The sequence below is a fragment of the Dermacentor silvarum genome, chromosome 9 (assembly GCF_013339745.2).
Source record: "Dermacentor silvarum isolate Dsil-2018 chromosome 9, BIME_Dsil_1.4, whole genome shotgun sequence".
NCBI classification, from domain to species: domain Eukaryota; kingdom Metazoa; phylum Arthropoda; class Arachnida; order Ixodida; family Ixodidae; genus Dermacentor; species Dermacentor silvarum.
This window is the reverse complement of record NC_051162.1, coordinates 94,732,561-94,757,169: the sequence shown is the minus strand read 5'-3', so window position 1 is coordinate 94,757,169 and position 24,609 is coordinate 94,732,561. Positions and strand designations below refer to the sequence as shown.

The following is a 24,609-nucleotide window of genomic DNA, read 5'->3' as shown; positions in this document are numbered from 1 at the left end:
CAAGAAGTACTTCAATGCGTTCAGCAGAAGCGGTGTTATTGGCAATCAAACACTAAAGCCCCTATATTTATATCAAACACAGCCTCCGCTGTGCTCCCCCTCCCTTCTTCAATGCCTTGCACTGCGTAGGCTAAAGTCCCTGGGGCTTTAGCGTAGGCTACGGCGGAGTGGGGCGGGGCCACAACGCTCCGCCTTCAAAACGTCCCCATGGCGCGCAGTTCAAATTTCCGATTTTGGTGTCTACGCCGCGCCAAACGCGGTTGTCCTCAGAGAGCAGGGACAGTGAAGGCAAAATAGACTTTAAGTGGGTAGAAATAACCAAACAGAGGTTATCTGATTGGTGGATAAAATTAAGGCAGGGGTGAAATTTCACCCACCACAAAGTACAAATTATGTTAATAGCCATGGCTAGGTGGCGTATGCCACCGCCCGATTTAAAGGGTTCAGCCTCATCCATCCATCCAGCCGCAGTGCGCTTCGACAGTGGACTCGTGGCGGCACCCTGCGGCGGCCGCGGTGTAACCGACCGCAGCGACGAATAGCAACCGCGTATTGGAATGTGCTTTATTGCGCAATAAAGCACACAGAAGAGAGTGAAGATCATGGCTCTGTTGAAACGAGGGCGTTTGAGAGAAAGGTGGCTCCGCTTACGAGCTCCACGCACCGCGTACGACAGCAAAACTTGGCTGAGATGTTCACAGCAGCGTATGCTACCCGCGGAGTATGTCACTTCATCAAGCCCGAGGGTGTTTCAGGGCCCCTTTAATAATCGACACTTTCTCCGGAATAACTACTGCGCATTATACTTCCAACTTGCGGACGTATGGTTACGTCAAATCACGTGTTAATTGTGCACTTTTGTGCTGCCAGTATGTGACGTAATGTTCTGGCCGCGAGCACGAGCGGTGCACTGTTGCCGCTGGTCGCAGGAACGTGTCGCTCCGCTCGTTCTGTGGTAAATAGCCTCGGGCCTGTGACTCCTTCCACGTAATAGTTCATACCGCGCGACATAAAAGTATGAGACCAAATGTTCTTTTACCGTTAATTCATTAGTCTTGTTTGTTCTTTTTCACTGTTACCTTCAAGATTATTTGTGGTGTGCATCGTTGAATCTTCTCCCTTCTAAGGGTACACCAAAGAGAAAGTAAATCGGCCTAAACCAATGAAGTATTATTTCAAAACCCTACTTTTGTTCATTTCGCCGGTAAGAGAGGCTCATTGCTACAATAGAAAATTGCCAGTTTCATCTTGAGAACTTCGCGCCGAAACGCCAGTACGTCAGTATGACGTCACAGATTTCAAAGTGTTCTGTGTTTTGGCTATTCTGGCTGTTGATTCCCCCGCCCCTTCCCAGCTCCTTCCGCCCTCTTGTGACAACCCTCGCACAGCCACTGTTTTGTCGTATGTGTTCTGATTACCAATTGCACACTATTTCTTGGTTGCCATTTTTTTTATTTGCTCATGTCTCTTCTCTATTTTAATTAATTGCGTCTCTCTTACAACCGCTCGATTCCTCATTTCGGGTACGTGCCATGTTCGAGGGTCGTCGTCATCGTCACCACAAGCGGCAGCCATGGCTTTGCCCGGAACAGAGCCTTTCTCCATGTCGTGCGAGTCGCCCAAGATGGAGGAATCATCGCTGAGCGAAATCGCCAGGGCCCTCGGCGACCGCCCAAGGAAGCCGAGGGAGGCCAACTCGCTGGTTACCAACGGTGAGCCGAGCTTACGGTGCATACTGAACTGTTCGATGCAAAAGCGATAGCCATCGCGTAGACCGAACCCGAGTCAAACTTTGTTATGCTTGCACTCTGCCCACTGAAATGATTTTGCACCCTTTAGGGTGTATTATTTCTATAGCAATTAAGATACCCTTAAGGCACGTTCGCGCCGCCGCCGCCGTGCTGTCACGGTATCGACGGCGCATGCGTAGAGGATGACTGGTGTTCAGCATGTGTTTCCAGATACTCGAGCGACACGTAGTGCGTTTGGCTGCAAAAACGACGAAGTCAATCAATTGGAAGCACCGCCACAAGGTGCTATTCCGGACATTGCTGAAATTCCGCCATGTGCTGTCGAAGTTTGGCACGTTGGCATTTTGACCCAATCAGAGAGCATCCTTCCTCGGCCCCTCTGATTGGCTCAACTCGACAACACCGCGGAATAAAACATTACGCGACCGCAGTGGAATTTCATTTCCAGCTACGCGCAAGGAACAGTGCACCTGTCGCACGTTCTATTTTTTTTTTCTGCCGTTTGATTTGGCGGTTACGACCATGTAACTGTTCGCGTTCAACACCGCGTTGTGCAGAATTGCGAATTATATGTGCCTGACCGGCAAGGCGCTTGACTTTGAAATTGCGCTTCAGTTTCATATGATACGGTGCAAATGCCACAGACTTTCACAATGCAGGCTTTTATATATATATATATATATATATATATATATATATATATATATAAAAGCCTGCATTGTGAAAGTTTGTGGCATTTGCACCGTATCATATGAAACTGAAGCGCAATTTCATATATATATATATATATATATATATATATATGGCTTCCATAGATTATGAAAAGGCATTTGATTCAGTAGAGATACCAGCAGTCATAGAGGCATTGCGTAATCAAGGAGTACAGGAGGCATACGTGAATATCTTAGCAAACATCTACAAGGATTCCACAGCTATCTTGGTTCTCCACAAGAAAAGTAGAAAGATACCTATCAAGAAAGGGGTCAGGCAAGGAGACACAATCTCTCCAATGCTATTCACTGCATGCTTAGAAGAAGTATTCAAGCTGTTAGACTGGGAAGGCTTAGGAGTGAGGATCAACGGCGAATATCTCAGCAACCTTCGGTTTGCAGATGACATTGTCCTATTCAGCAACAATGGAGACGAATTACAACAAATGATTGAGGACCTTAATCGAGAAAGTGTAAGAATTGGGTTGAAGATGAATATGCAGAAGACAAAGATAATGTTCAATAGCCTAGCAAAAGAACAAGAATTCAGGATCGCCAGTCAGCCTCTAGAGTCTGTAAAGGAGTACGTTTATCTAGGTCAATTACTCACAGGGGACCCTGATCACGAGAAAGAAATTTACAGAAGAATAAAATTGGGTTGGAGTGCATACGGCAGGCATTACCAAATCCTGACTGGGAGCTTACCCCTGTCGTTGAAAAGAAAAGTGTACAATCATTGCATTCTACCGGTGCTAACATATGGGGCAGAAACTTGGAGGTTAACAAAGAAGCTCGAGAACAAGTTAAGGACCGCACAAAGAGCGATGGAACGAAACATCTTAGGACTAACGTTAAGAGACAGGAAGAGAGCGGTGTGGATCAGAGAACAAACGGGGATAGCCGATATTCTAGTTGACATTAAGCGGAAGAAATGGAGCTGGGCAGGCCATGTAATGCGTAGGATGGATAACCGGTGGACCATTAGGGTTACAGAATGGATACCAAGAGAAGGGAAGCGCAGTCCAGGTCGGCAGAAAACCAGATGGGATGATGAAGTTAGGAAATTTGCAGGCGCAAGTTGGAATACGCTAGCGCAAGACAGGGGTAATTGGAGATCGCAGGGAGAGGCCTTCGTCCTGCAGTGGACATAAAATATAGGCTGATGATGATATATATATATATATATATATATATATATATATATATATATATATATATATATATATATATATGATCGGCCGTATCCACGCTTTCACGCCCTCGCGACCACAGATTACCCAGTATATAGGAAGGTTCCCAGTTTTTATCACACCATAACCGGGATAGGCCCCTATTACACAACCTCCGGGATCGGCCTAGTTTTTGATTACACCTCCTGGATCGACCGTCTTTCTTTTACATTTCCGATGGAATCGGCGCACATTACTGGGCACGAAACCGACCAGACAGACACGCCAAGAAAGCTAATTCGTTGTGATAATACCGGGTGTTACAGCGAACACTTTCAGAAATTTTTAAAGGTTGCTCGTGGCGGTTAGCTCAAATTTAGTTGATGAGCTGCGTGCATGGTCTACTCGAAGAGGCGGATATTACGTGCACAATACATTGAAATGCATAATCGACTAATTATCAAAAAATCACTAATTAAGTTTTTAACTAGTTACCTTAAGGCCCATTTGCAATATACACACTCTAGCCGTGGAGTTGGCAAAGCAGATCCACTTGGAACGAATTCCAAGGATTACACGTCCCAGTTTCGAGATATTAATTCCAGAACTTGCGAAGAAATGCAATGGCGTTCCTGTTACTTTTGTGCTTCAATGCATAAAACGGTGTTTTGTTAAGACAGAGATGCAGAAGGCAAAGGTAATGTTCAATAGCCTGGCAAAGGAACAAGAATTTAGGATCGCCAGTCAGCCTCTAGAGTCTGTAAAAGTACGTTTATCTAGGTCAATTACTCACAGGGGACCCTGATCACGAGAATGGCATTTACAGAAGAATAAAATTGGGTTATAACGTAGGAAAAATTGAGGAAGCCGTAAAATATGGACGCAGCATGAAATCAGTAAGAAAACTTGGCATAGGACAAGGTAAGATGTATGCACTGAAAGATAAGCAGGTTAATATCAGCAATTTAGATGACATAGTAAAAGCAGCAGAAGAATTCTATACTGACCTGTACAGTTCCCAGAGCAGCCAAGCTACTTTCATTCGAAGTAGTGATGAACAGGATACAGGGGCTCCTTCTATAACTATAGCGATGAAGTTAGAAGGGCCTTGCAAGACATGACCAGGGGAAAAGCTGCTGGAGAATATTGAATAACAGTCGATCTAATAAAAGAGGGAGGAGATATCATGCTTGAAAAGCTTGCGGCCCTTTATAAGCAATGCCTCACCACTTCTAGTGTACCAGAGAGCTGGAAGAATGCCAACATCATGCTAATACGTAAGAAGAGAGACGTTAGAGAACTGAAAAATTATAGGCCCATTAGCTGGCTTTCAGTAGTGCATAAAATATTCACCAACATAATTTCCAATAGAGTCAGGTAAACACTTGACTTCAATCAACCAAGAGAACAGGCTGGCTTCAGGAAGGGATATTCTACGATGGATCATATCCATGTCATCAATCAGGTAATAGAGAAATCTGTGGAGTACAATCAACCTCTCTATATGACTTTCATAGATTATGAAAAAGCATTTGATTCTGTAAAGATACCAGCAGTCATATAGTCATTGCATAATCAAGGAGTACAGGAGGCATGTATGCCTCCTGTACTCCTGTCTTGGCAAATATCTACAAGGATTGTACACCAACCGTAGTTCTCCACAAGAAAAGTAGAAAGTTACCTATCAAGAAAGGGGTCAGGCAAGGAGACACAATCTCTCCAATGCTGTTTACTGCCTGCTTAGAAGTATTCAAGCTCTTAGACTGGGAAGACTTAGGAGTGAGGATCAACGGCGAGTATATCAGTAACCTTCGGTTTGCAGATGACATTGTGCTATTCAGCAAGAACAAATGATTAAGGGTGTTAACCGAGAAAGTGTAAGAGTGGAGTTCAATATTAACATGCAGAAGACAAAGATAATGTTCAATAGCCTAGCAAGGGAACAAGAATTCAGGATCGCCAGTCAGCGTCTAGAGTCTTTAAATAAGTACGTTTATCTAGGTCAATTACTCACAGGGGACCCTGATCATGAGAAAGAAATTTACAGAAGAATAAAATCGGGTTGGAGTGCATACGGCAGGCATATTGCAAAATCTTGACTAGGAGCTTACCACTGTCGTTGAAAAAAAGGTCTACAATCATTGCATTCTACCGGTGCTAACATATGGGGCAGAAACTCAGAAGTTTAGCAGAGAAGCTCGAGAACAAGTTAAGAACCGCACAAAGAGCGATGGAACGTAACATGTTAGGCCTAATGTTAAGAGACAGGAAGAGAACGGTGTGGATCCGAGAGCAAATGAAGATAGCCGATATTCTATATATAATTGACATTAAAAGAAACAAATGGAGCTGGGCAGGTCATGTAATGCGGGTGGATAATCGGTGGACCATTTGAATTACAGAATGGATATAAAGAGAAGGGAAGCGCAGTCGAGGACAGCAGAAAACTAGGTGCGGTGATGAAGTTGGGAAATTTGCACGTGCAAGTTGGAATCAGCTAGCGCTAGACAGGGGTAACTGGAGATCGCAGGGAGAGGCCTTCGTTCTGCAGTGGACCTAAGTATAAGTTGATGATGATGATAATATCATTGCGATTTCTCGTGTAGGTAATTTTGCCTTGTCCAGGAAGCCACATAAAAAGGCAGAACACTGTCATAATCATAAACAATCTTTTTTTTTTCGCCTGTTATAACTAAACTAAAAGCAGGTGGTACACCTGCCGCCACATCTAGCGATCACAAGCCATCTTTCTCATCAAAATTGTCTCTTTGTTTGCAGCTCTTCGAAGTTTCCAAGGTAGGTATCAATGCCCATTCTTTGCAGCAGAGTATACGCGAGCTCTTATCATTGCTTTGCCGGCAGGGTGCTCTTAGGGAGCTGTACTTCGGGAGCTCCTAACTGCATGAAAAAAGCGAGATAGTTTTACATGAGCGTTGAATTAACCTAGCCTGACGCTTATATTCAAAAGAAAAAAAAAGTAAACTTAACTAACAATTCAGATCAAATAACTTGTTTAGACCTTCTATTTATCTTGTGATTATTGCCTAATTGTATTTTGCCGTATTTTACCTTTTTAGCGACTCTGTTTCGAGTTCTTTTTTTTTTTTCATCACAAGCTTGCTCTGCTCAGATGTTTATAACGGGTTAAATAGTGTTCGTAACCTTGCATTTCTTTAGTTTTTTTCTTTTCTCCTACTGTGACTACGTGTGTGTTTGTTAATTCGATTCACACACGTTACTGTTTTGTTTGATGGAGCATATTGTTTGGATTTGTTTGTTTTTAATTTCTACTTGTAAGGCTAGTACAACATGATTGCACGACCACCTTATGAATCCTCAGCCGTATTCTCGCTCGCTTTGTTTTCCCGACGGCGAGGCTGAAAGTCACGTCACTCATAGGCGTCTGCTAAGGGCGTGAAAGTTTCGTTCTTCAACAATTAATTTTCGGTTTTCTGGGGGAAAGTGGCCGGAATTCATTACACTGCAGCAATTAGCAGCGTCAGCTTTTTTATTGTCGGGAAAAGGGCTGTGAATTCCTCGAATTACGGAATTCAAGTTTTGCAGTCGGATCAAACTTTAGAGGAGGATCTGCTCTTGGCAGTCAGTAGAACGTAACTTTTTTTTTTTTGGCTGAGAAATGTAGTCGACGATCATTGGATGATAGGGTGGAGAGGTGTTATGGAACACCATAAAACGTCGCGCAAAGGAGAGGCTGTTAAATGCACAGTGAAAACCTTCAGCAGTCAACACGCACTTTCAAAAGGGTTTACGCACGTCAACAGCACCATAACTACTAATTATCGTAATTAAGCAACAACATTCGCCGCGGGTCGGTCCGGTGTCGCTCTGACTCAGGATGATTAGATATACACCTCGGATCGAGTGGCGGCCTTAATTGCAGGTAGTGGTTTGGCACCGTTGTGTTCAGGGGGCGTTAGTTGTCTACATAGCGCTCTTGCTTTCGCGCGGGTCAGACTGCGGCAGTAAAGTGGAAGCGAATAAAAACGGAGAATCAACAGAATCAACACCTTGTATACCGTGAATGGTGTAGCTGCGTGCCGTTTTATTGCCATGGCAATTATAGGGACACTTAAAGCGGATTTCTGCCGTCGCCGTCGCCGTGAGGTTCCGTATGACGTCAACGGCGATGAAATCGTCGCCGCGCACCGTATGCTGTATGCGCGAGTGAAAGCGCGCGAGGGACGCGCGCTTTCGCGCACGGCGGAGAGAAAACGCACGGCGGAGAGCAAACGCGCGTTCTGCGCCGTGCTCCCTGAAGGACTGCATAATTTAGCGTGTCTTTCCTCCTTTACAATCACCATACATAAGAGCAAACGCGACTTGTTCCGTCGCGCGAAAGTCCACGGGGGGACGGGAAGGAGGGAGGGGAGGTGACGTTTAGCTGCGGCACCAAATGCGTAATTATATAAAAACGTTGCGAGGCGAGAAGGTGGTAAAGACTTCCGACGCTGCTCGATGAGTGCCCCGTTCTGATCTCGTCGAAAACCTCCGAGCCACCCCCAGGCACGTGCCGGCAACAGTCACCAACGCCGCGCGCGTTCGGTGCGAACGCGGGCAAAACGACGACGGCGTCAACAACAGTTCTGCGCGGTGCTGGTGCTGTTGCATGTCCAAGTTCATACGGCTGATAAAACTACTATCCTTACTCCGTATAGCTCTCTACTAATTTGCTATCGCAATTGATGCTTCGCCTTTCGGGTGAAACTGCAACATTTTTTTTTACGTGACACTGAATCTACGGCGTTGTGTGTACATTAAGTTGGCTCCGTTAATTAATTCGAGTCGTTCAAAAGTGATGTGAAGACAGGCGCAGTTATATTCTTTTGGATGCAAGAAACATCCGAATCAGCCCGGCGGTTTTGCAACGAGAGCATTTCTGCCTAAATTGATGGTACACTCGAACCTCGTTATAACGAAGTTGAATGGGAAGCTGACATTACTTCGTTATATGCGCTACTTTGTTATATCTATTATTACCATTTACTGCACTATACTCGTATGCCCAATGCATGGGGTGCACAGTTGTAAACATGGAAATAAGAAGACGGCTTTGCGGCCTGCGATACGGCTACACGACCTCGCATACGATGAAATTTGAATAACAGAACAAAATAATCTTCGGCGTGTGCATGACGCGACCTAGCAACTGACGCGACAGCCTTTAGATAACTGCGTTCTGTTCCACTGGGATGGTCTTTCGCGTCCGCCTTTTACTTGGCTCGTCGCGGTCGAGCAGCACGTTGCAGACAACACCGCGCTCCGGTGGGTGATCGAGGAAGCAAGCCAACTTCGCCGCACTGGCTTGGCTTGGCCCCGATGCCAATGCGATCTCTGAAGCCAGGCCCAGCTGCCGCTGCCTGCGCGATGCGCCGTAGAGAAAGAGAGAAGTTAATGCACCAGTCTTTCTCACCGCCGTGCGTAGCCGTGCAGCATGGCGCGATTGGCGCAGGTGGGCTAAAGTGCGCAGCTACGCCCGGCGGTGAGAAAGACCAGTGCTACAGCCACTGTTGCTCGACGACGTATTCGACGCGGGAGTATTGAACTACTGCGGCGAACGAGTGCCAAACCCCGAGGAAAGCGATGTATTCGGCCCGCAACTGAAGGATATTTTTTGGTCTCGGACACGAATATAGTTCGTTATATCCATTGGCAGGACAATGTCACTTCGTTGAAACGAGGTTTTCAATATTTCAAGGGGAATTTAATTTACTTCGTTATATCTATTATTTAGTTATATCCCGTGTAGATATAACGAGGTTACAGTGTATTTAAATAAAGCAAAACTCGTTATAACGAAGTTGAAGGGGGAGCCAGAATTACTTCGCTATATCCGTCCCTTCGCTGTGGCCATTATTATATATATACGTATTCTGCGCACTATTAATCTCTATAGGCGTTTCAAGGGGAATTTCACTTACTTCGTTATATCCGTTATTTCATTACACCCCGTTTCGTTATAACAAGGTTTTACTATAGATAGGAAATCAGTTTGGCCTCGATATGAATATTCTGCTCTGCATTCACGCCTTGGAACGCGCAGACTCGAGCAGCTCCTTCAAGCGCAACGGCGTCGAGTCTTCCGGCACGGACAACGACGACCGCACCGCGTCCTCGTCGTCGTCGTCGTCGTCGTCCACCATCGCCTTCTTCACCACCGTCTGCGGGCTACTCTTCGTCACGCTGTTCGCCGCCTACCTGACGAACGCCAGGCGGCGCTTCGGCTCGATCGGCGACCTCGTCGTGTCGTGTCGAACCGCCGAGTGCAAGCTCGCGTCGGGCTACCTGTCCACGCTCGTGGACCGCGACGTCGAACCGTGCGACGACTTCTACCAACACGTGTGCGGCAAGTGGACCAGGGAGCGCGACGGCCTCAGCTTCCTGGGCGACGCCTTCCAGCGGTACCTGGCCGACCTGCGTCGCCGGTTGACGTCGCTAGACGTTGAGCGGGCCACCGTGCACCCCAAGCTGCGTGCAGGCCTCATTGTGGGCAGCCGCTTCGTCCGGGACTGCTTCCTCTACATGGAGGAAGCAGAACCGGACGTGAAACGAGAGGTTGCCTCCATCCTCGAGGTCCTGGACGTCTCGGCCGTCCTCGGCTCGGAATCGTCTTTCGACGCGTTGCTGCAGGCCTTGACGCTGTCCTTCACCACGGGTCTCGCCACGGTAGTCGGGATCCGGAGACGGAGGTCGGAAGGCCGCGTCTTCCTGCACATCCACAGCGCCAGGTCCATCCGGGAAGAACTGCTGCCAGAGGCGACGGACCGTGCGGTACTAACTTACCTGGACAAAGTCGTTCGCGCTGCGTCCAGCGACCGCGTCCGCAGTGACGTCCTCGCCAGCTCGTTGCTTGCTCTGGACGTGCGCGTAGCCCAGACGGCGCGCATCTTCTCTCAGTCGCCCGACGACGATGATGCGTGGCTACACGTCGCCGATCTGATCGGAGACCCGGGATTTCCCGCCGGTCTGTGGGACGTGGCCTTCGGCTCGTTCAAGGCCAACGAACCGGTCCGGGGTCACGACAACGCCGTGCTCTTCACGGGCTTGAACGCGTCGCGCTTGGTGGCCCGACATCTGGAGCGGACGCTGGTCAACGTCACCGCCTGGTACCTGGTCACGGCGACGCTGTCTCGCGCTCTGCGGCTCGATTTTGTCAAGCGGTTCGGCGTCAACTATCCGTACAGGTGAATGCGGGTTGCGGACGCTGCTGTTTCCTATTTATCGATGCGAAAGCGTCAAACAGCCCATTGAGCGCAAAAGTCGGTTTTTGTCGTCTGTAGCAGCGAAATGGCACCTAAACTCGCATTGCCATTGGCTGCGACGCCACGTCACGAGCTGCGCCTCGACGGAGCAGAGCGGGCGAAAAGGTACACCTGCTGCGGCCCTAGCGCGCCAGGTGCTGCGTAAGGGGAGAGGGCATCGCCGCATCGGTGACATGTGGCGTTGGCACTGCAGGCTGCTGCTGCTTGCTGGCTCGGGCAGCATGTACCGCTATGGTACATTACTCGCACCACAAAACTCGAAGGAGTGCTGAGGGCCGTTCAATTGGACACTAATGACTTCGCGTTCATAACTCATAGGAAGTGCTTAGGTGTCCTGGGATCTTTTACTTAGCCCTGCATTTTCCTAACACAGTTTCGCACAACGGAAAAGTAGAACAACTTGTTCGCCTATTTGTTCATGGAGAGTCCGTTTCTACGAAAACCAAGAACGCACTTCCACTTAATGTAAAACCTAATTAGTACATAAATAATTGGTTAGTATTGCGATAGCAATTATATGGACACTTCAACCGGATTTCTGCCGTCGCCGTCGCCGTGAGGTTCCGTATAGATAAAATCTTCGCCGCGCGCCATATGCCCGAGCGGAAGCGTGCGGGGACGCGCGCTATCACGGAGAGCGAACGCACTCAATCTCCCACGGGCAAGCAAGGAAGCGGGAAGCCAGCGCCGAAGGGAGCGGGGGGGGGGGGCGCACTTCTACTCTGCCAACAACCGCGCTCGTCGCTCGCCCGCACCGTCTCTTATCTCCACATGGTATGCGCTGTGCATTCGCCGCTCAGTTTCCGTTGAAGCGATAGACCGCACGTACCTCGCTCGCTGCGGCGTATGCGCTTGCTGCCAGCGTTTTGACAGTCGTCTGCAGTCATTCAGTGTGATCTATTCATGTTTGTTTGTGCGCGCTCACACCACGTTTGTTCATTCAGTTAGTAATAGTCGGGCCACATTTTCCAACGCACGCTACACATGCGATGCTGCCCAGATCGGCAGTGCAGCGCTACAGGTGTGTCCCTTCGCACGCGCTGCCCACGGGAAGCGCTTCTCATCAACACCACCGTTTCACACGCGCCTTCTCGTGGTCATCGAGTCTCTCTTCATGTCGGTCTACTTACGCCGCAACACACCTGCTTACTTAATCAGCTCATGTTTACTACAATTCATATCGCTACCAAAGCCGCTCACCTTACTTCGTATGACATTGCTGTGTTGCTATCGCATTCATTGCTTCGCCCTCAGGGCGAAACTGTGACATTTTTAATTGATTTGCTGAACTATACCCGTAGCCTTGTAGCTCTCTCCAGCATATCAGTAATGGCACCATAGGGTATGCGTATAGTTAGTTCCCCGTGCTTCGATAGAAATTTTGAGGTATCAGAACAGCGTAACATACATAATACTTTGGGCATCACACGGTTAAAGGAACCCCAAACAGAGGAAAGTATCTTGAGCTGTATGAGTAAATTACCCTTCTACAATACCTAAAGAGCCTCTCTTGCCGTGAGAATCGAGGCTAAATTGGCAAGCCAGAAAATACACAAACACGAAAGACGGGTGCATGGCGACGCCGCCTTGAAGCTCCCGCACCAGTTCGCCATGATGTCATGAAATTTGACGTTGTCTGCTCTGGAATACCGTGTAGACTCGTGTAAGGGACGCACTTGTTATCACAATTTTGACGAGGTGCGGCCCTTACACGGGACCGAACCTTTTGGTCAAAATAGTGCCAGCGCAGCCTTGACTTGGCGCACACTCCGGATCCCCGGATGTACCATTGCATGAGAGGTCAACGCTCAGCTCTAGCCATCCAGTAGCGGTACGCGAAACTACACGCAGCGCGCGAGAATTTGCCGATGCGCGCTAGCGGCTTCGGGACACGGAATCCCGATTGCTTCTCCTCTGGAATTTTTTTCTTCCAAATTTTGGGCTGCCAAATTGGGGCTTCGACCCTTACACGGTGCTACTCTTACATGAGTCTATACGGTAGTTAAGTTTTATTGATAAAGATACACTGTACATTTTATTCTAAAATGGCCAATTAGACTGAACTTGGCAAGATTCAAGAACTTTGACTCAGCCACAACGACCCAATTGCGCAAAAAAAGAGAATAATTTGAAATCATTGACGTCACACTCACGTACCGGTCCTGAGATTTCGGCACAAAATTTAGAAAAACAACCTCGATCTTCACTTTACCTGCTCATAATTGCCGCTAAAGTAGGGAAAACTTAGTTCTGATGGAATATGCTTTCCAAGGCTATGTGTACATATAATATGCGTCTACATTGAGGTTGTATGTTTAAGTATTCTCACATACGTCGCAACTGTTCGCTTTCATTTGCACCAAAATCTCTCCTGCAAGGAAGCGGGCAGGTGATATGTAGGAAAGGCATATTTCGGATATGTAGGATTTAAGGATATGTAGGATAGGATAGGCAGTGGGTGAAAGTAAATGGTCCGACCAGGCGTGATCGCTGAACTGAAATGTGGCCGGGTATAGGACGGCGCAAGCACGCCAGCTGCTGCCTTCTGACGTACACCGGCGCCCATAAGTCGGCAACTTTGCAGGTCTATGAGGTCGTCGCAAGACTGGACTAGGCGCGCGCTAGCGTCCCTTGGCTCCCTGTCCGGCCGTGATCCGGCGCCATGCCTGTCGTTAACTCTGAACTCTGGCTGTGTTTCAATACTAGCCGTAGACGGGAAAGTAGATGGCTAAGAGGACAGCGGCCAAGTCTCGTTCCAATTCTCAAGAAGACGTCAAAGTAGACAGCTTCGCGAAGACCGCATCAAAGTAAAAAAAATACAAATTAGCAAATTAGTAGACAGCTATACAAAGTGAGGATAGTAGTTTTATCGTCCGTATAAACTTGCAAACATTCGCTTGCTAACTAAATTAACAAGCATGGTGTCAGCGCGCACCGGCAAACGTGAACACATCACACTCGCCGACCGCGGAAACTCGCTGTCAAAACGCTGGCGTGAGGAAGCGCGGCGGCAGCAGCGAGCGAATTCGTGACCTTCGTGCTGTCTATCACTTCAACGCAAATTGAGCGGCGAGAATGCAGGACGCACAAAGGCATGAGCCGTCGGCGTACCTACACTGCCTAGACACAGCCCCAACGCAGATCGCTTTCAAGATAGGGCGCGCGTGGGCCCGCGCGGCCGTGCAAAACGTAGTTGCTGCCGGAGTGCAACGCGCTCCCCTTTGCCCCGTGGCTTGCGCGCGACGCAAGACCGCGCGCTTCCTCCCCGCTTTCCTCCCTTGCGTGCGCGAGATTGCGCCGCGATCGTCGGCTCCCCTCGCCCTCTTTCACTCGCGCATACAGCAAACGGCGCACGGTGACGGTGTTATCACCCTTAAACTTTATACGGAACATCACGGTGACGGCAAAAATTCGCCTGAAGTGTCAATATAATTGCTATCGCAATAAAGCGATGCAGGCTACTTAAACAAGATTGCAGTTGAGCAGGATGATTGGAAACCCGACTGGAAGGGCGTCTGTGCACTAGAAAACGTAGACACGCTTTCCTACGCCCTTAATGCAAGTCACATCGTGTTTTTCATGGTTTCGCAGGTGCATAAACTTAAAATTCAGAAATAATGTGTTCTTTTCTCAAATTTCCTTTTTTTTTTGTCGCCGCGAGGTGACGTCACGTCTTCCATACCGCTTCCAGGCGGCTCGAAACGCGTTCCATTACTTCGCCTCGAAGCTGTCTCGGCTGTCTCCTTAGCTGTCTACATAGACTGTTTCCGATGCTGACCAGAAATGACACACACTCTATATTGATGTACCGTCCGCCATCTTGATTGCTTGCGAGGCGTCGGTTTCGCTAAGCCGAAGTTGTTCAGCTCCGTTTGGAATAAATGACGGCTGGCGTCCTAACCACCGTTTACCTTGCTGTATAACTACACTAAGCTCACTTAACCATAGCCGGGGTTAAGAGGAAGCTTTAGCTCGGCCCCAGCTCCGACGCTGCCTATTCAAATACTTGTACAACACAGAAATGCTTTTCTGAGATAAACCTTAGGCCGATTTTAACGAAATTGGCTGCATTTGAGAGAAAATGTTAAATTATAGTGACTCTTGGAAGCGAAATTTCAATTTATGGCCTGAATTTTTTACGAATATTGCCAAAAATTGGTAAAGTTAAAAAAAAATAGAAGCACGAAGTTTACAAATCCGCAACTCTGCACCAAGGACAGATATCGCAGTTTTGTAAATTGCATCCATCAGAGCACCCAAAACTGACAGACTTGATATATTAATTTATATTTTACGTGAATTTGTTAGGTTTACGAAGGTTTTGCAAAAGTGCCACTCACATATAAGTGGCGTATTTGAGAGCCATGCATAATAAATCAAAATTTTTCCGCTGAAGATGTACTACTAAATGCAATTTACAGAATTGCGTTATCGTTTTTCCTTGCTGAGTTACAGAGTTGTAAACTTGTTAGTTTCGTTTTGTGAAAGCTTGCGATTTTCAACAATCTAAATAAAAAAATTGACGGCTTTAATCATAAATTGCTGGCCAACAGTCACCAGACTCTTAACGTTTTCTTTTAAATGCAGCAAACCTCATCAAATTTGGTGCTGTGATTGCCGAGAAAAAACGATTTCTCCTTTCTCATGTATTCAGATAGTATCGCCCGAACATTTAAGGTCGCCCGCGTAGCAAGGCTATGTGTGTTAACAGCTTGCACCGGCCAGAGGGCGCTACGAAGCTTTCATTATCCCAGCGTTGCCGACACCGGCCGTTAGGGATGCGAAGAAAATAAGACGACATTCCGAACAAGGATCCACTCGTCACCGTTCGTCGAGTGTTAAGCACCGAGATTTTCTAAGCTAAAGTTCGCTGCTGTCAACTGCGGAAAGCTTCAGCGCCAGGTGTCTAAATGACAACTAATCCTAATGCTGCCTCATGGACCAAACTTCAGGGCCGAGCACCTTTGCCTGGACGCGGCGACAAGGGCTCTGGAGCCCGACTGGCCTCTGGTCCTTGTCGGGCTGGCATTCCGAGACGTCGATTTCGGGGGCGCCGAGGCGCTCTTCGACGGCGTCCGCCGCTCCTCCATGGCGACGATGCCCGAGTGGCTGGACAACGTCACGACCAGGAGGACGCGTAACAGGCTGAGACACGTCACGCTGACGTCATTCGCTACGAGCTTTCGAAGCAACAACGCGACGATGGCCGAGGTGAACGAATGGATTAAGGAGTGACGTCAGCCATCAATTCGTTGGACGTACTTTATAAGTCGCAGCAAAGCAGCTGCGTTTTTTTTTTTTTGTCGCGCTTTCCTACTTCCCTTGTATGTCACGCTGCCGGATCGTCAGTAATGCTTACCGCCTTGTATTCTCCCCCTTCTTAATAAGCACGCAAAGTGCCTCGAGCGGCCAGTCGCGCGGCAAATTTGCGTGTATTTTCGGGCTTCTTTACACTCGGAAAAACTTTTATGTAGCACGTATTGAGCAAAAGAAAGCTGTATCGGGAGTTTTTCATCTTGCTCTACAATTTTCTTATTGACACTTTTCATCTAATTATATTATTTGAAGAGTTGATTAATTAAATAAGGCTAATTATGAAATTAGGCGGAATGCAAAAAAAAATAATGTATCTCCAAGCGACGGCAAGCAACATTACCTTGGTTCTGTCCAGGTACGTAGCACTTGAATATTTTTTAAATATTGGTGCATGATAGTTGGGACACCCTGTATACAGGGTGATTGATCAAAGTTAAGTCGGCAGGTTTTTTTTTTTTTAATTTGGCGCTTAGATGTACGTGAAGAGCACCTCTACAGTAAGGTTATATGTCCAGGGGGACACAGAATGAGGTGGTAATTATTGATGTCAATGGCTTAATTACCTAAATTGAATAATTATCTTTTTAGCGGCTGCAGTAAGCAGGCATGTTTGTATTAAAAAGTTAGACGGAACTGTGTTTCTACACAGTTTAATTTGGCAGAATTATTCTAGCGCACCGGTACTCCGAGACATCGAACTGCGAAGTTTAATTGTCGTTCGCATGATTACGCATGCAAGAGAGTTAGGATCGGCGCAAAGCTCCTCCCTGATGTGACGCGGCTGTAACGAAAATTAACTAATTTTAGTTAAACTAAGCCACCGACATCAATAATGGCCACATAATTCTGTATCCCCCTGGGCGCATAACCTTATTGTAGAGGTGGTCTTCACGTACAGTCGCGAGCAATAGTTTGTGGACCAAAGGTGCCACAATGATTTTACTTCGCAGCCTGGGCATTCCGGCTGAAATCAAGAGCGCACGCCTACGTGCGCGTGTTTGACCAATACAACGTATTGAGCCAATTCGAGGCCGCGGAGCTGGCTTGAATAAATTAAATCTTTTTGGTGATGTTGTGGTCTCCAAGCTTTTTCTCGTGACTGTACATCTAAGCGCCTAATTAAAAAAAATGTCGCAGTTTCGCCCGAAAGGCGAAGCATCAATTGCGATAGCAAATCAGTAGAGAGCTATACGGAGTGGGGATAGTAGCTTTATCGGCTGCATAAACTTGCACATATTAGCTTACTAACTGAATTAACAAGCGTGGTGTCAGTGCGCACAAGCAAACATGAATAGATCTCACTCGATGACCGCAGACAACCACAGTCAAAAGCGGCCGCCGCAGCGAGCCAAGGTTCGTGCGGTCTATCGCTTCAACGAAAACTGAGCGGCGAAAGCACAGCGCACACAAAGGTAAGAGCCGTGTGGAGATCGCTTTCAAGATACGGTGCGCGCGACAGCCCACACCGGCGCAAAGTACAACTACGCAGTTGTTGGCAGAGTAGAATCCGCCCCCTTCCTTCCCGCGCTGCCTTCCTGCTTTCCTCCTATCGCGTGGGAGGTTGAGTCGCCAGTTCCCCTTGCGCCCGGTTGCAAGATACGCATTTGGTGCTGCTGCACAGCGTCGCTCCCCCTCTTTCCCATACCCCACGGCCTTTCGCGCGACGGAAGAAGTCACGGTTGCTCTCCGCCGTGCTATCGCTCTCCGTGAAAGCACGCGTCCCCCGCGCGCTTTCACTCGCACATACGGCGCGCGGCGACGGTTTTATCGCCCTTGGACTTTATACGGAACCTCACGGCGACGGCAGAAATTTGCTTGAAGTGTCCATATAATTGCTATCGCAATAAAAAAAACCTGTCGACTTAACTTTGATCACCCTGTATGTCTGTCGTTCTTTTATATCGACTGTCGGCGACTGCTTTCACAAACAGGTTGGCGGCAGCTTCGCCCGAGGGAACCGCAGCTTCCTGGCATACTACGTGGCGCTGCACCATGTCGCCCAGGAGGTCTCCATCCGGGACCCTCCCGATGGCCTCAAGGGAGCCCTGTCCTCCGTCGAGCTGCGGGGTCGCGTAGTCTACAGAGACCTGTACGGCACGGTGTTCCTGCCGCTGGTATACCTAAGGCATCCCATCTTCTACAACGCCTCGGTGGCCTCGTACTACAACTACGGCACCTTGGGGACCATCCTGTCCAAGGAGCTCGCCGAGGCGGTGTCCCCCTTCTCCCGGGGCGGCGGCATCGATTATTCGGGAAAGGACCGCGAAGGTGCGCCCACTGGGCCAACCGGCCACGTCTTCGGCTACTTTAGACTGCATTGTAATTTTCTTTTGTCGAAGGACGGTTAACTATAGACACGTACTACATACGCTCTCAAAACAGTGTCGTCACGGAGCGGGAACTTCAAGGTGCCGTCGCCAACTGTCTTGAAAGCGAAGCTTTCTTTTCCAATCCTCTCGTACCTTGCCTACTGCGTCTTGCCGAACAGCTCAAAAAAGGACAGCACATGTATATAACGAATCAGCTTATATATAGTCATCTATACTATATATAGTTGTGCCCGTGACCGGCTCTGTTCCCTACTGAATTACGCACTGCAACAACAAATAGTACTCAAATTTTCTTGCTGCAACAAATAGACGCTTCCGAGCGCATAAGTATTTTATCAAAGCGAATATTTATTTGACTTCCTTGCCGGCGTTTGACATGTCTGCTCGGTCAGTAGATTGCCAAGGTATAAGTGGGCCGATCCCGGAGGCAGTGTTATTAAGGCGAAAGCCTTAGATATCTGTTTCAAGGTCGCGTTGTGAGGTACAGAAAAATGGAGTGCGCCGGGAAAGGGACACAGCAGCGCCGGAGGAGGACCCTGAGAGCGTTCATCTGAAAGTTAAACAGCAGATCAGCAGAAAGTACAACAGAAAGTTCAACACTAAATCAAAAGAAGGTCCAACTAGGCTTCAGCCTTCACATTCTTAGAAAGTTCCAAGCGTCCTCCGCATTTTTTTTTCGTGGTAGCCTGGGTCACGTAGTGGTGCGGGTCTGCGCGTCCTGCTGTTCGACCGGACAGACACATAATTGCCATACTACAAAACGTGGTGCGAAAAACTGAACAGTCACATGCGCATTACCGCGAAGCAGCGTGATACAAAACCCGTGCAATATGAACATTTCCTCGCGCGTACTTAGACAGAAAATTGCACACATCACTCGTCTCTCTGCATAGCATTTATTAGAAACGTTTCGCGAAAGCTTCGCTTAAAGAGACACTAAAGAGGAACAGGAGGTCAGTTTAGACTAATAAAGTAGTGTCTCTGAGAGCCATGTTAGTTAATTGCACCTTAAGACGTTGATTACTGCGATAGAAAATGAAGGTAAAGTGTCATTTTTTTAAAACGCGCCGAAATTCAAATGCCGGCGCGTCAGGGAGACGTAAAAGATTTCGAAGTATGTTCTCCTGTATTTGAGCCGTTGCAGCACAGCAAAGTTCCTCAAACTCGTGAAGTTCACTCTTTGGCTCTTTAGGAATGCAAGGTAATCCATCTGTGCCGATAAATGTTTACCTGTTTTTTTTCTCCTTTTTATTTCTTGCACTTTTTTTTCTGGTATACTAAGCCTATCGTCTCACGGTCAGTGCGGCTTTTCTGGTATTGTAGCAGCGCCTTACTAAGCCTATCGTCTCACGGTCAGTGTGGCTTTTCTGGTATTGTAGCATCGTAGTTTACTAATACCGCTGAAAAGAACGTTGGGTATGTCTTTATATATATAATTTTTGGGGAATTGACCTTGTGTGTTTATGCCACATGGCATAAACACACATCCAAGAAACTACGCTCACTGTCTATACAAGAAAATCCCAATACTTTATAAATTACGCCATATTTTCCGTTGCGCACACTTCGTACTGTCTATATCAGCTTCGTACGTTCGCATATTAAGTACGCAATTACCGTTTACGGACGCACCATCAATTATTGCCCATTATTGTTGCACAAAATACTGCAGTTCGAGCTATGCTCTACCTAAAAAGAATGGACTCACTTAGATTCGCATACCCCCTGCTTAGCATAGTATACCCGTAAAATATTGCATTCATTACAATGTTCTTGTTTTGCTTCACAAAAGTATGCACAAAATTATTTTATGTCCTTCTGTAAAAAATGCTTATCAGAATATTGCACACCCACTACGATCAATCAGCCCGCAAACGCTATGTATAGTTGTGCCAAACGCTCGTACTGATTACGGCTAATTTTTTCTTTTCATATGCTGCATCACAGCTTTGGAGTAACTTACCGACAGATCTAACGTCGATCCCTTATCCTACATCCCTTTGCATCCTACAGTCATTATTCAGTTACAAAACAAACCTTTGCTTCTTCATGCTTGTATCACTCAATCAATGAATATTCGAAATATTTGTACTGTGGCAAACATATAATTTTCTGTTGTTTGCATTCATACGCTCATATATCTTTATATAAAATCATAAACGATAGGGAGCCCCTTCCCGCCACCTTTTTACAGGGTGTCCCAACTATCGTGCACCAAGATTTAAAAATTTGCAAATGCCATGTAGCTGGACAGAACCAAGGTAGTGTTGTTTGCCGTCGCTTGGAGATACTCAGATTATTTTTTGCATTCCGCCTAATTGCATAATTAGTCTTAATAATTTCATCAACTTCTCAGATATTATATTGAAATGAAAAGTGCCCATGAGAAAATTCTAGAGCAACATGAAAAAAAAACACCAGCCTTTTCCCTGTCGAGAAAATCTGGGTAAGCGGAGCTTGTGGCAAGACGACGCTGTCGCAGGCGTTCCGCTTCGTTTGGCCTAAACTCGGGGTCGACGGCTCTTCGCTGACGTTTGACCTTAACATCGCGCTCCCGCAACTCGACGTCCGCGGCTCTTCGCTGACGTTTAGCCTGGGCTTCGGAAGCTCTCAGGCTAGAATTGGCACATTGACGACGAGCCCTTTCCCGAGCGAGTTCGCGGCGCCGTTGCTCAAACGCAGCCTGCTCCTCTGCGGTGCGCACCACGCGTGGCCTTCCCATCCGGACGCCAAAACTGATCTGCGGTGAGGGAAGCCCAGCGGAGCGCACCAAGCGCGCGCCAACATCGTTTCTTCCCCTTTCCCTTCCCACGACACACCAAACGGCCCTGATCGGTCGCGCGCGTCACGTGGTACGGCGCCGGCGCAGCTTTCCCCGCACCTGCTTTACTCTGGGAGCAGCCGGTTGAGCGTAACACCACCGCCACCACCACCACCGCCGACACTTGTGAGGCAATACAAGTTGAAAACTCCCCACACGGCTTTCTGTTGCTCAATACGTACTACATAAAAGTGTTCTTTCACGCTCGGAAAAAAAGGACACTTCTATGTAGCACGTATGGGGCAACAGAAAGCTGTATAGGGAGTTTTACATGTTGCTCTACAATATTCTCATTGACACTTTTCATCTGATTATAATATTTGAGAGAAGTTGATTAAGTAATTAAGACTAATTATGTAGTTAGGCGGTATGCAAACAGTAATCTGAGTATCTCCAAGCGGCGGCAAACATCACCACCTTGGTTCTGTCCAGCTACGTGGCATTTCGCATATATATATTTAAATCTTGGTGCACGATAGTTGGGACACCCTGTATAATGATAACCAATGTGTCACCCTCCATGCAATTTGAAGAACTTGGTGAACCTGAAACTTGTTCCTCCAGAAGGCAACGCCAACGGGTCCTCCCTGTGGTCCGAGGCGTCGCGGCGCGAGCTCTCTTACCGGATCGGCTGCTACCGCGCGTTCGAAGACCACTACCACAAGGGACGCCCTCAGGACGTGGACTGGATGACGGCGCCCTTGAAGCGGAACCTGTACGCCTGGCTTCGTGCCGCCCGAGTCGCCTACGACGCCATGAGGGCGGACTACGTGTCCTCGACGCGCGGAGGAGCCCTGGGCCACAGCACGGCGCTCTGGAAGTCTGCGCAGATGGTGTTCTTCAGGCGCTTCTGCCTGGTCGCCTGCGGTCTCGACCGCACGGAGCCACTGAGCGCCCGGGAGCGGTGCCACTGGCCGTTGCTCAACATGGCCGAATTCGTGGACGCCTTCGGCTGCCCCAACAACTCGTTCATGGCTTCGAGGCAGAACTGCCACTTTCTGTAGCTGCGGCTTTGACTTCGCAAACTATAATGAGTTAACTAGCGGACGCGATAGAAGTATTAATCGATTATTTTGTATTATTTTCCTTTTTTTGTACCGTATAAGAGAAACTTTATGTAAACCCTTTCGGCTACGAGATTTATTCGCGGAGCTAGCTGCCGCCTCTTTTAGGTTCCGTCTAAGACATGAACTTGCAACTGTTAATTAACGCTTACTTTGCACCATTTTTTTTACTTATATCGTAAGCGTTAAACTGCTGCGAACCTATTCAGCGACCAGATGCTTTCGTTCGTGGCTTCGAGGTAGAAGTGAGGTTTTCTTTTAGGCTGCTTTAGATTAATAAGCTACGACTGATTTGCAACTGATGCGTTATACCTGACGGAAATTTTAACGCATTGCTTTTTACTACTTTCTTTGCATCGTAAGCGTTAAACTTCTCTCAACGCCTTAAAGCGGTTGCTATAGAAGACTTCGTTCACGGATTCGTGGCAGAATTAACTGCTGAATAACCTTATGTAACCTGAACATTGAGAATTAACCTGGTTTAGACTCCGTCTATGGCTATCACTTTCAACTATAGCCGATACTTCGGGGCAGAAATGTTAATACCTCGCTTTTCTAATAATCTACGTTGTATATATAAACGCTTGTTGCTTCGTACACTTTTATCTGCTTAATCATTGTGATTCGTTGCATTTCCAAAGTCACAATGCCGTTTGAAGCCATAGGGACGACGTTTAGTTTAATGCAAGTATAGTACTGCCCATAATTTTAATGCTGGCCATACTCGCAACTTTTGTAAACACTATACATAATTTGCACGCGCGTCACTTCCGGTCCGCTCCCCGCGAGTGACCGCCATTGCTGGGTACTGTTACGATTGGCATTTAGCATTGCTGTGCTCGACGGGTCTTCTCGACCAAGGATGCTACACCGGCAAACCGGCAGCGATAAAATGCCATTCATGCCCATTCGTCTTCGTAAGGCCAGGGAGCTGGCGACTAGATCAGCGTCACCTGAGACTAATGGACAAGCAATTACGTTTCGTATTTTCGGCTGTTCGACCGCTCAGAGCTGACGGGCGAGACGAATTCTGAGACCTCAGACTGCAATGGGTCATCGGTCTCGTGCGTCGTTAAACGGCAACGTGGCCCTTTTCTGTCACGGTATAGACTGTGACAGTCAAACAAAGAGCTCACTTCGAGACGACGACAACGCCGCCCTTTGTGGGAAACGATATTTACCGCGAAGGCCCGTCTCCTGGTCCTGTCGGGCTGATCGTCATGGAAAGTTCCCTGATTCTTGCAAAGGACCAACGTCACGAATTTCCGCGGAAACGGCACGCGAAGTTGAGGTTCACAAAGTGCCACGCGGTTTCCTCGTATGCGGGGGCGTTTGCGCAACCTTGGAGGCTGAATCCGGCGGAACGCCGCAAAGTCAGGGGTGGGATTTTGCCAACAGTTTGATGGTTATGATTGGCCGAGAAGAGTGAATTCTCTCTACGAGAGAAAGGGGGCAAATGAAGTGCTTAAAAAAAGCGGACCTTCAGTGTTGTGGAGGTTTGCCCGTTCGTGCGCGTACGTAAAAACTCTCAAAATGTAAATGTTGTAAATAAACCCTTTTTTGCATCTCTTGGACGTCGCCCCGGACCTTTTGATCGCCCGGAGCCTGGCATATCACCAGCCACGTAACCTCATAATGACCGCTCGGACACGAGTCGCAACAACTGCTGGTTGGCAGCGGTGGGATGATGGAACTTGCAGCCAACGACAGAGCCAACAGTACCTGCGGCGTACCTGGCTGCGTATTTCTATTTGCGCCCAAGTCCAGTGCTCGACCGCTGGCGCCGCCATGCGCCGCTCGCGCGCACCATGTTTCTAGGTGGTTTCTTTCGCCGAGGGCGCTCGAACGCAATGATATTGTTCGTATGAATGCGTGGCTGTATGGCCGAGTGGTTACGACGCTCGCTTTAACTATGGCCAGGCGTACGCGGGTTCGAATCCCGCCTTGGCTACAAAATGTTTTTTTCTTGGTATCACGCTTTTTTTCCCTCTCTGTTTGCCAGCGCGGTCGGTTGAACCCCGGTACTGCGGCGGAAGCCGCAGTGCCGGGCGCCGACGCGCAGCGGCGGTCGTTGGGGTGTTGCGGAGCGCAGCGTAGCAAAACACCGAATAAAAATACTGCTCCAGTCAGGTAGATTGCTCCCTTCCTGATAGTGAGATTATATTTGG

General features: G+C 48.0%; 1 protein-coding gene across 1 annotated transcript; it reads left to right on the top strand.

Annotated features, from left to right (window-relative positions):
- Positions 1–1,573: 1,573 nt before the first annotated feature.
- LOC119463747 (endothelin-converting enzyme 2) lies at positions 1,574–24,028 on the top strand. Its single transcript, XM_049655361.1, has 5 exons — positions 1,574–1,712; positions 9,692–10,832; positions 15,863–16,121; positions 18,158–18,494; positions 21,942–24,028. Exons 1-5 carry the CDS (start codon positions 1,574–1,576, stop codon positions 22,379–22,381), a joined length of 2,316 nt encoding a protein of 771 aa, XP_049511318.1. The 3' UTR covers positions 22,382–24,028.
- The last annotated feature ends 581 nt before the right edge of the window (positions 24,029–24,609 follow it).

Excerpts from the sequence above, each read along its gene's own strand:
- LOC119463747 (XM_049655361.1), top strand. The coding sequence starts at position 1,574 with ATGGCTTTGCCCGGAACAGAGCCTTTCTCCATGTCGTGCGAGTCGCCC. Across the intron at positions 10,833-15,862 it reads GGCGTCAACTATCCGTACAG|GGCCGAGCACCTTTGCCTGG; the intron begins GTGAATGCGGGT and ends ACCAAACTTCAG. Across the intron at positions 18,495-21,941 it reads TTCGGGAAAGGACCGCGAAG|AAGGCAACGCCAACGGGTCC; the intron begins GTGCGCCCACTG and ends TTGTTCCTCCAG.